The sequence below is a fragment of the Sorex fumeus genome, unplaced genomic scaffold (genome assembly GCF_029834395.1).
Source record: "Sorex fumeus unplaced genomic scaffold, SorFum_2.1 ptg000082l, whole genome shotgun sequence".
NCBI lineage: Eukaryota > Metazoa > Chordata > Mammalia > Eulipotyphla > Soricidae > Sorex > Sorex fumeus.
The window spans coordinates 244,713-256,737 of NW_026606139.1; the positions used below are offsets into that span (position 1 = coordinate 244,713).

The 12,025-nt window shown below is 47.1% G+C and overlaps 1 protein-coding gene across 1 annotated transcript in view; it reads left to right on the forward strand.

Annotated features, from left to right (window-relative positions):
• The first annotated feature begins 443 nt into the window (after positions 1-443).
• CFAP57 (cilia and flagella associated protein 57) overlaps positions 444-12,025 on the forward strand; it is a 66,136-nt gene continuing 54,554 nt past the window's right edge. The window contains exons 1-3 of the mRNA XM_056130892.1: positions 444-600; positions 7,451-7,767; positions 10,904-11,190. Of these exons, the coding sequence (XP_055986867.1) occupies positions 444-600; positions 7,451-7,767; positions 10,904-11,190 (761 nt within the window). The remainder of the gene's footprint in view (positions 601-7,450; positions 7,768-10,903; positions 11,191-12,025) is intronic.

Sequence of the window (12,025 nt, forward strand, 5' to 3'; positions counted from 1 at the left end):
TTAGAGGCTCCGGATTAAGAGCGATCTGACTCCGAGAAAGGAAGCGAAGGGTGAGCAGGAATTCCTGGGACGGCGAGGGAGAGGCGGAACCGCAGGGAGTGGGAGCCTGGGTGGGGGGACGGCGCCGAAGGCGCGGGGGCGGGAGGAGGCGTGGCCCGGGGCGGAGCCAGGCAAGGAGGGGCGGGGCGGGCGGAGAGGGGCGGGGCCACGTGGGCGGGGCGGAGCCAGGCAGGGAGGGCGGGGCCAGAGAGGGGCGGGGCCACGAGGGTGGGGCGGGGCCGGGGCGGGGCCAGGCGGGCCGGGGCGGGGAGGAGAGGGGCGGGGCCACGAGGGTGGGGCGGGGCCGGGGCGGGGCAAGACCTTAGTGGCTCAGCCCAGGCGTTGCTCTTCCCCGCCCTCACCTGCAGCATCTTTCTCCGAGGAGAAGTCCTGGGCGCGGGACTATGTCGACCGTGGTAGCTCAGTCTCTGCATGTCTTTGGTCTTCGAGCCCATGTGACCAACAATGTCTTCTTCTTCGATGAGCAGATCGTTATATTTCCTTCAGGGAATTACTGTGTGAAGTACAATGTGGATCAGAAATGGCAAAAATTCATTCCAGGTAAAAACGAGCACTACGGAATACTTTTCATTACGACACACCCATATCAACCCAAATGTCAAGTAGAATCCCATAATCCCAAAGCAAAGATGGAAAAATAATGTTTTAGCTAATTCGAGTATACATGGAGATTTACAAATGCAGAGGAAATAAATGACTGCTTGTATTTTTTAATATATATGTATTAGCTCATCGTACATGCACAGTTATGAATCACAGGTAAAATGGAGCTTGTACGATAATACAGCGTTTAGGGTGCTTGCCTTGCACATGGTCAACCCGTGTTCAATTCCTGGTATCCCGTATGGTTCTTAGAGCGCCCCTGACATCCCATATGGTCCCCTGTGCACTGCCACGAGTGATCCCTGAATGCAGAATTAGGCATAAGCCCTGGACACTGTTGGGTGTGTTACAAAAACAAACAAGCAAAACACAGATAAAATAATGCTAGCTTAAAGGTAAATGTTTTTCCCAGGGTTGTCTAATAAGAAAAAAAAGGAGGTACTGTATTTTAATACTTCCTCAGTATCAGTGTCTTTTCCTCTTTGGGGTACTTTTTGAGTTAGACAGCACAGTTTTCCAGAATACATCGCCTTCATCATTGCATGTTTGGGGGAAAGGTGTAGATTTGGGCCATACCTAGGAAGTTGGGTTTACTCATGGCTCTGTGCTCAGAGATCACTCCTGGCTGAGCTCAGGGTACCATATGTAGTGCCAAGGACAGAATTAGGGGTGACTGCATGCAAAGCAATACCCTAACCCTTGTGCTATCTCTCCAGCCCTTATGATCACACATTTTTAATTCATGGAGCAATAGCACAGCAGGTAGGGCGTTTGCCTTGCACGCAGCCAACCCAGGTTCAATTTCTCCGTCCCTCTCGGAGAGCCTGGCAAGCTACCGAGAGTATCCCGCCCTCACGGCAGAGCCTAGCAAGTTCACCATGGCGTATTTGATATGCCAAAAACAGTAACAAGTCTCACAATGAAGATGTTACTGGTGCCCGCTTGAGCAAATTGATGAACAATGGGAAGACAGTGCTACAGTGTTGAAGATACGAGATTTTATCCCAGGTCACAATCACTTTTTGTATGCTAGACTTGCTTTGGTTCACATTAGTCCTATGATTACCACACGTAGTCACATTTTTTTTTTTGCCCACTTTTCATTGCCTTCACATGCTTTGTTGTGATAAAGTCATATAAAGTGAGATAATCTCCTCATCGGCCACCCTCCAGATCTCATGGCTGCTTCTCCCGGAAGGTAGCTAAAATGAGGCCCCCATAACCATGCCACCGGACTCCACGCCAGGCTGTTTTCACTCGGGATGCCCCAGAGGGGGGCAGGTGAGATCCCTCCCTGCCCCAAGGGAACAAGCCCCAGCAGCCGACCTCCACTACCCAACCAGCACCATGCTCCAGGCCACTTTCCACACACTTGGACCGAGGCTCACACATGAGTGAACATATTTCTGGACCGCGCAACACATCATAAGACACTCCCTATCCATTTTCCATAATTACCACACCATATCTGGTGGGGTTTAGACAGTAGACAACAAATCATATAGGGAAATATATATATATACATATATATATATATACACATATCTCGGAGAGCCCAGCAAGCTACTGAGAGTATCCCGCCCGCATGGCAGAGCCTGGCAAGCTACCCATGGCATATTTGATATGCCGAAAACAGTAACAGTAACAGGTCTCATTCCTTGACCCTGAAAGAGCCTCCAATACGGGAGCATTTGGAAAGATAGTAAGGAGAGGCTGCTAAAATCTCAGGGCTGGACTGAATGGAAACATTGCTGGTGCCTGCTCGAGTAAATCGATGAACAACGGGATGATAGTGATACAGTGATACTATATATAAAATATTTAAATACCAGTGATAAAATGAAGAAATATTAATCCATGCAGTTCAAGTAATCGCATATTAAAGATCCAGAGTTTCCACAACACCCAATAAGAGAGAAAGAACAAAAGTGAATGCCCTACCACAGAGGAAGGGTGGGATGCAGGGGATGGGGGTTGGGAGGGATACTGGGATCCATGGTGGTGGGAAATGGGCACTAGTGGAGGGATGGGCATTTGATCATTGTATAATTGAAACCCAAGCACAAAAATTTGTAAGTCTACAACTGTACCTCATGATGTCTCACTAATAAAAAAAACTATATCCATATATATATATGCATTTCCCAGTATGCATTGTTACATGGCAACCAATTAATTGATGTTCTTTAATATTTATTTTATATAAATCCTGCAGTATGTACAGTATTATTTCTATTTCATAATATAATATGACTCATAAAAGCTTAGAAAAAAAAGATCCAGGGTTTCTCCATGATTGCATTATTTTGTTTTGTTTTGGGATCACACTGGCAGTACTCAGGAGTTACTCCTGGGTCGGCCCTCAAGAATAATTACTGGTATCCTCCCAGGATGGGAGAAGCATGCTGAAAGTAGACTATAGAGCAAACATGATTGTCACCCATTGCCTCTTTTGCAAATCACAACACTCAATAAGAGAGAGAGAGAACAAAAGGGAATGCCCTGCCACAGAGGCAGGGTGGGTTAGGGGGTTGGGGGGTGGGAGGAATACTGGGATCCGTGGTGGTGGGAAATGGGCACTGGTGGAGGGATGGGTATTTGATCATTGTATAATTAAAACCCAAGCACAAAAATTTGTAAGTCTACAACTGTACCTCATGAAGTCTCACTAATAAAAAGAAAAAAAAAAGAATAATTCCTGGTGGGGCTCAGAGTACATATGGGGTGCCAGGTATCAAATCTGGTTGACTGTATCCAAGGCAAACACTCAACCCACTGTGTCATCTAATTTGGTCCAGGATTATTTTTATTAACACACATAGTTTAGGTAAGATGGTCACAATATACTGTTAAAGTATATGGTATTGATGTACAAAATACCTGATGTACAGTGTGTACAAACTACACCACCAAAGTTTCCAAGATCCTCTTACCACTGTTGCTATATGACCTCTAGCTCAATCTTCCTCCTCCCTGCCCCCAGTGGTTGGTAGTCAGTTTTATATTCCAAGACTGAAATTTGTCATTGTTCAACATCGTCTATTCCCTTGTTTTGACTCTATATTCCACACGTGAGGGAAATTATCCAGTGTTTGTCCTTCTTCCTTTGCCTTATTTCACTTAACATAATACTCTTCAATTCTATACATATTGCAGTGAAACTGCATGATTTCATCTTTTTTATAGCTGCCTAGTATTTCATCATGCGTATACCTACCACATCCTCTTTATCCATTTATGGGTCATTTGGATTGTTTCCATTTCCTAGCTATCATAAGAAGTGCTATGATATACATGAGTATACATATATCTTTTCAAATTAAGATTTTTTTCACTTTGAAAGAAGATGCCAAGACTTTATTTTTTTTATTAAAAATTTTTTAAATAGTGAGACATCATGAGGTACAGTTGCAGACTTACACATTTTTGTGCTTGGGTTTCAATTATACAATGATCAAACACTCATCCCTCCACCAGTGCCCATTTCCTACCACCATGGATCCCAGTATCCCTCCCATCCCCCATCCCCCCCATCCCACCCTGTCTCTGTGGCAGGGCATTCCCCTCTGTTCTCTCTCTCCTTTTGGGTGTTGTGGTTTGCAAAAGAAACATTGAGTGGCAATCATGTTTGGTCTAAAGTCTACTTTCAGAGATGCCAAGACTTTATATTGGAATTCTATTCTCACTTTTATGGGGGGAAAAATCTTCTTATTGCTTTCCATAAAGATTGAATCAACAAACATTCTCACCAAATGTAGATGAGGGTTCCTTTCTCATCACTTCCTGATTGTATCATTCACACACACACACACACACTCACACTCACGTTCACACACCCCTTCTTAACTTTGTCAAGCATTTTCTGACTTTCCCATATAGTTTGTTCCATATTCTTAACCTTATGTACCATTTAGGTTTTTTTCTTACAATTTACTACCTACATAAATGTAATCATATTACAGCTATTCCATGACTACTTTTGTCAGCTTCTTGCTTTTGAGATTTGTGCATTTGCTATAGGAAGTTCCACTGTGTGATTTTCACATCTCATATGTGTGTATTCATTTTGGTATTGATGGACATTTGGGAGAAAGCAGGTCCTTTATATTTTTTAGCACAATACAATGCCACTGAAAACCTTCTAGAATTCTGTGTGTTCTTCTATCTACAGATATTCCCCAGGTCACACAACTAGGACAAAAATGACTGGGTAATGTGGTCATACCAAGTCGTATTCCCACCAGGAAAACATGCCAGTTGATATTTCTGCACATTCTTGCAAGCCTTTGTCCAACTTCCTAACTTTTTTGCTAATCTAGCAGTTGAGAAAGACTCTCTCATTGTGGTTTTGGTATTTATTTCTCCACTGCTTGTGAGGATAAACATCTTTCTACATGTTTATAGCCTATTCCTGTTCAATCTTCTGTGAAATTATTTTCCTAATTGTTCAGTGGTTTTTGTTTGCTGGTAATTTTCCTTTTAATTTATGGGCATGTTTTTTAATATTCTGTATAATAATCTTTGGTCAGACCTGTATAGTGCAGGTATTTTTCCCCTAGTTTGGAAATTGTGTTTTCTCCTTATTTATGGGCAGAAATTATTTATTTAATGAAATCAGTGTGTCTTATTAAGGCATCGTTCCTACTCAGAGATTATTCCTATATTATCTATTATGCTTTGTTCTTTTGGGAGGCGTTGACTTAGGAGGGTGCTTAGTGTGTTAGGGAAATAGTGAGGGAGCCAAAGTGGCTGGAAAGACGTGGAACAGACTAGGGCATGTGGGAAGTAAGACAAAGACATCGTGAGAAGACACATCACTAGGACTTTGTGGGTATTGGGCTCCTTTTTGGTTTTGTTTTTATGTCTTTGTGGGTCACATCTAGCTCAGGGATCACTCCTGGCTCTGCACTCAGATCTTACTCCTGGCAGTGCTCAGGGGACCATATGGGATTCCAGGGGATCCAACCCAGGTCTGCCATGTGCCAGGGAAACGCCCTATCCTTGGTACTATTGCCCCAGTCCCTCTTGAGCTCTTACTCGGGATAAAAAGGGAAGGTATGGCGGGAGTCTGAGCAGAGTAAAAGGTCTGGCTTACATTTCAACAGGCCCGTTCCAGTTACTACACCTCTCCGAGGACAGGGAGGGAGAACAGAGACCTGTTCTAAGACTAATACTACAGTACAGCTGAGAAAAGGGGGTGGCATGGAGCAGAGTATCGGCAGGCAAAAGGGGTTTTACGAAATGTGTTCCAATTCCAAATGCATTTTGAGTTTAGAAGTGACGGTTTTCCTCCCACACAGGCTGATGTGGGGTGGAAGTAAAAGAGAGGCAGTGAGGCTTCTGACCTGCACACCAGGAAGGCTGGAGCTGCTATTCATGAAGATAAAAAAGAGACTGAAGAAGGAGCCAGGTTTGGGGGGAGTCTTAGGAGGTTCATCTGTGATGGAGTGAGACTGAGATGCCTGCTAGATAGCCAAAGGGAGATCTTAAGTAAGGAATTCAATTTCAGGCCTGGATTTGAGGGTGAGAGAAGTCCAAGCTGGTGATAGAAATGTGAGGGTCACCAACTGAAATAGAAAGTTTGGGGAAGAGGATTCCACACTTGGTTGTACTCAGGGCTTACTCCTGGCTGTGTGTGTACATAGTGATTACTCCTGACAGTGTTTTGGGAGATTTTATGGGATGGCAGGGATTGAACGAGGGTTGGCTGCATGCAAGACAAGCTTCTCACCGGCAGCGCTCTCTCTCTCTCTCTCTCTCTCTCTCTCTCTCTCTCTCTCTCTCTCTCTCTCTCTCTCTCTCCCCCCCGACCTCTCACATTTTAAAATAACCCACAAACTTTCTCTCCAGGATTATACTCCCTGCACACAAGAGGACTCTTTCCTGGGACCCTTCCTAAACTCTCTCTGAGCATGCAGAATAATGAGGTCTGGGTTGCAACAGAGGATTTAGTTTTCGCATCTGTCTCAACATCAATCACACATCAAACCCCCACATAGGTGCTGGAAAGCTTAAACATTTTTAACGGAGGAGTGCCCACTAAAATCATTACTCAGCCTACATTGAATATAGCCACTTGCCTTTTTGCCTCCTCTTCTACTTTTGAGAGGACCAAGGTTTTGTTCGCCTGCTGCTTGCCTCGTGGTTGCAAAATGACTGCTATAGCTCCAGACAGCACCTTTCCCTTCTAGTTAAAGAACTAGGGAAGCTGAATGAAAGCAGAAACTTTACCCTGTAGTCAGTGCAGCAGATCTCTGCATTATCTCATGGCCAAAGGGTCTTATGGGTCACCTAACTGTGAGGAAGAACATATTACCTGGAGTTAGCACGCCCGCCATGAAAGAGGAAGAAGGTCGAGCTGCAGCCCTGAAGGTCATAAAGGTCTTGGTTATCAGCTGCTCTGCCACTCCTCTAGGTGTCCAGCTTTGGCCATTCTGGTTCAGATGTGCTGCTCCAGCTGTGGTTTCCCACAATTGTCAGTTCTCCCACTTGCTCTACCCTTCCTTCTCTCCACCCCCAGGCTTTCCTGTAATCAGCCCAACCCACACCCTGTCCCAGAGGTCCTCCTTCCAGAATTGCCCCCGAACTCCTCCCCACACAAGATGGAGTTTTGTCCAAACCATTGTCATCAACACACAGCCTTAGAGTACTCAAGGCATCGCAGCGCCCAGCAGGTGCCCGTGAGCGTCAGGTATTCCTGATGTGCCAGCGGCACCAGGCCTGGCTTCTCTCAAATCGTGGTGCGCTGTGATCGACCCTCATTCTCCCTTTCCCCCTCTGTTTGCAGGCTCGGACAGGAGTCAGGGCATGTTGGCCCTGGCCATCAGTCCCAATCGGCGGTACCTGGCGATCTCCGAGATGGTGCAAGATAAACCCCTCATCACCATTTATGAGCTGTCGGCCGTTCCATGCCGGAAGCGTAAGATCCTCAATACGTTTGACTTCCCAGTTCAGAAATTTACGACCATGGCTTTTTCTCCAGACTCCAAGTACCTGTTGACTCAGACCTCGCCTCCAGAGTCCAACCTGGTCTACTGGCTGTGGGAGAAGCAGAAAGTAATGGCCATTCTTAGAGTTGATTCTCAGCACAACCCTGTCTACCAGGTACTGGAATAAACAACATCATGTCACTCAGCAGAATGCAGAAGTTCTCTGCACTTGCAGGAAGAGTGCCTTTTTTTCTTTTCTTTTTTTTTTTTGCAGGGGGGGTATGGAGCACAGACCTGGTGATGCTCAGGGCTTGTCCTGGCTCTGAGCTCAGGGATCACTCCTGGCAGGACTCTGGCACCATATGTAGTGTAGGGAATAGAACCCCGGTCAGCCGTATACGAGGCAAGTGCTCTATCTGCTGCACTCTCTCTCTCTCTCTCTGGCCCCAGAGTACTGATTTTTTTTTTTTTTTTGCTTTTTGGGTCACACCCGGCGATGCTCAGGGGTTACTCCTGACTCATGCACTCAGGAATTACTCCTGGCGGTGCTCGGGGGACCATATGGGATGCTGGGAATCGAACCTGGGTCGGCCATGTTGGCTGTGTGCAAGGCAAACACCCTACCCGGTGTGCTATCGCTTCAGCCCCTGTTTTTTTTTTTTTAACCAGGATTTCAGTTTTAATTTCTGTAAGAAGCACATGGGGAGTGTAGCATTTATTATTACCCCAATTTCACAGATGAGGGGTCTGAGGCCCTGGAAACTAAGTCATTTAGTCAAAATCACAGCTTGACTGGAGGCCCTGATTCCACTACCCCTTTTTCTTTACTTTGGTCCAGAACTGTTTTCTGATCGCAGGTTGAAACAGAGACGGATTGATCCAACGTGCTTCTGCCTGGTCCTGGCTGCATCCTCTCTGCCTTTCTGGGCAGTGCAAAGACTTCAGGAATGTAATGTGAAGAAGGGACAGACTTTAGGAAGCTGGTCATGACATTGCGGTTAAGCAGGGGGCAGGGTATTCTGCGGCAGCTTAAGAGCAAAGGGAGGGGCTAGGAGTGATGGCACAGTGGGTAGGGCATTTGCCTTGCACATGGCCGACCCGAATTTGATTCCTAGCATCCCATATGGTCCCCTGAGCACCACTAGGAATAATTCCTGAGTGCAGAGCCAGAAGTAACCGCTGTGCATCATTGCCGGGTGTGACCCAAAAAGAAAAAAAAAAAGAAGCAAAGGGAGTTGTTCCCATTACAAGGTTGATGGACCATGCAGCAGGGGCCAAGTCCAAGGGAAGCCCTGTCTTGGCCAGTCACACCAACCTGGGTTCCAGGACTCTGTTTTTTAAAAGGACTCAGTTCTAGTCATACACAGCAGTACTGCTAGTCAGTGTCTCAGGCACAAAGACACAAAAACACTCAGAAAAGGATACGATCAGCACATCACATCCAGAACACTCAGTTATCTTCCCCAGCGGCTTTCATTCCTTGCAAGCTTGAGGAGACATAAGCCATCAGACAGCTGATTGGTCTGGAGGCTGAACCAGAAGATCATTTCATCCAGCCCACACCAGAGCCGGACAAACATCCCTGCTCAGGGCAACTCTTTGCAGGCAGTATTCAGAACTCATGTCTGTATGCCCACCAGGAATCCAGCTCCAGGAAAGCAGAACTGGGAAGGTCACAGCCCCTTGAGGTGCTCACGGCCTAGGTGGCGGGGGGTGGGGGTGACAGGTTAACAGGTGCCTGTCACTGAACATCGGAATGAAGGGCCATGGACAGAAACTCAGCTGGGAGGAGAGACCATGTGCCGTGTCTGGCTTGTGTCTCCCCTGTTCCTGGAACACTCAGTGCACCCTCATTTCTCTGCATCTCTGTTATGACAAACGTGAATTGTCCTATGCTGCTGGGTTCTTAAGAATTGTATGAAAGATTTGCCTACAAAATTCAGAAGGTTAAGAAGTTAGAATTTATTTTATAGTTTAAGCGGGTGGATTCGGATTCCCTCCCCAGTGTCCAGGCCTCTCCTTTGACATGTCACTCTTCCTTGTCTCATGCTGTGCTTACCTTCCTTCTGCTTGTCCCTGGGTACTGTGGCCTCAACTTGTCCCTGTACCATTTCCTCTCCAGTGTATGCTGGGTACTGTGGCCTCAACTTGTCCCTGTACCATTTCCTCTCCAGTGTATGCTGGGTACTGTGGCCTCAACTTGTCCCTGTACCATTTCCTCTCCAGTGTATGCTTTCCTAGTCTGAACATTTGTCACTGGGCCTCTCTCGAACTGTACCTCAGTGGTTCCCTGACAGTCCCTGGCACATAGATGAGATCCGTGACATAGGAGCCTTGCCTGGTTCTGCTTCCTGCCCTGCTGTGCAAACCCTACCTGATTCTACAGTCTGGGCATAGGTGATGCAGGAATGTGGAGGAGGAGGGGGGAAGAGGGGGCGGAGCCTGGCCCTGGGCTTCCTTAATTGCTACTCCTCTCCCATCCCCAGCCATCCCATTTTCTGTTTTGACGGGATACCTTTGCACAGTGGTAGGGCATTTGCCTTGCATGCAGCCAATATGGCCGACCCGAGTTCGATTCCTCCGCCCCTCTCGGAGAGCCTGGCAAGCTCCCGAGAGTATCTCGCCCGCAGGGTAGAGCCTGGCAAGCTCCCCGTGATGTATTCGATATGCCAGACACAGTAACAACAAAGTCTCCAATGGAGACATTACTGGGCCCGCTCGAGCAAATTGATGAACAACAGGAGGACCGTGACCATGACCGTGACCTTTTCAGTGGGAGAGATTTAAAGTAACCAACTAAGTGAACTAGTTGCCTGGTGCTCCATCCTTCCACTCCAGACGGGTAGCCGTCTCCAGCTTTGTTCTATCTCCTGGATGTAGAGGGGTGCTGCTGTCCAGACCTGCACACCCTTTGTGGTCTTCAGAAGTTGGCTTTTGTAGGTTCCCTGGCTGAAGTCTCACCGGCTTTACAAATATAATGAAGTCATATCAGATCTCTCTCTACATTGATATCATGATGTTGAAAGACTCTTTTGAGCTACCTGAAATAAATAGTAATGAGTACAAATGGAACCAATTCGTCAAGATTCTTTATTTTGGGGGGTAGGGGTCCCCATGCCTGGAGATATTCAGGGGTTAGTCCTGGCTCTGCACTCAGGAATTACTCCTGGCATTGCTCAGGGAACCACAAAGGATGCTGGGGATGGAACCCGGGCCTACTGCATACAAGGCAGTCTCCCTACCTGCTGGACTAGTTCTACGGTCCCTCATCGTTTGTTTTTTTTTTTCATTTGCTATTGTATGTTTTGCAGGTGAGCTTCAGTCCCCAGGATAATACTCATTTGTGTGTCACTGGAACTGGGATATTTAAGACTCTACGTTTTGCTGAGGGACTTTTGAAGCAAACCAATTTTCAGAGGGGAGAACCTCAAAACTATCTAGCCCACGCCTGGGTGTCTGAGGACAAGATCATTGTGGGCACTGACACTGGCAAGGTCTTCCTCTTTGAATCTGGAGATCCACGCTGGGAGACCAACATCATGGTCAAGGAAGCCAGCCAAGACAGCAAGACCCTGAAGGTCGTCAAGGAATCAGAGAGGTAATCATGCTCTGGGGTGATGCCTGCACTTGTGAAAACATGCTCAGTGCACCATTAGCCTTACACGGAGAGCAACATTCTTTAAGAACCACTCTTAGGGCCATAGAGATAGTACAGGGGAAAGGCACTTGCCTTGCATGAGGTCAATCCTGGCTCAATCCCTGGCATCACTTATGATCCGCACCTCACACCCCTTGACCCAGTGTCCCTCTCCTCCCACCCTCTCTACATCTGGAGCACCCACCCTTGTCTCCTGCTGCCGTAGCTGTGTGACTTGTAGGCTGATCTTGATTCTGAGCTGAGTCAGGTGTAGCTTCCCTTGACCCCAGTCTCCCTGACCACCCGGTCTCTCTCCCTCTCTCTATCTCTATCTCTCTCTCCCTCTCTCTCCTCTCTCTCTTCTTCTCTCTGTCCCCCTCTCTCTTCTCTCTCTTTCTTTTCTCTCTCTCTCTCTCTCTCTCTCTCTCTCACACACACACACACACACACTTGCACAATGTTCTCCGAGACATACGCGAATCCCCACCGTCCTCCTGGTAGTTTTGACTGGGGCCTTGTCATCCTCATCCTCATCCCCATCCTCATCGTCTGGATCCTCATGGTCCTTGTGCCCCTGCAGTCCCATCCCAGACCCCCTAGATTCTAAGCTGCTGCTAAGGGCAGGAGAGAGCCGTCTCAGAGCTGTCAACACAGTCCAACCCGAGCAGATCTTTGCTTGATGGAAGTAGAGGGAGCCCCAGATTCAGATCGAAGCTCCGCTGCATGCTACCTGTGTCATCTTAGAAAACGCTTCCCTCCTATCACCGCTAATGTCTAGAGCAAATCCAGATGAAAG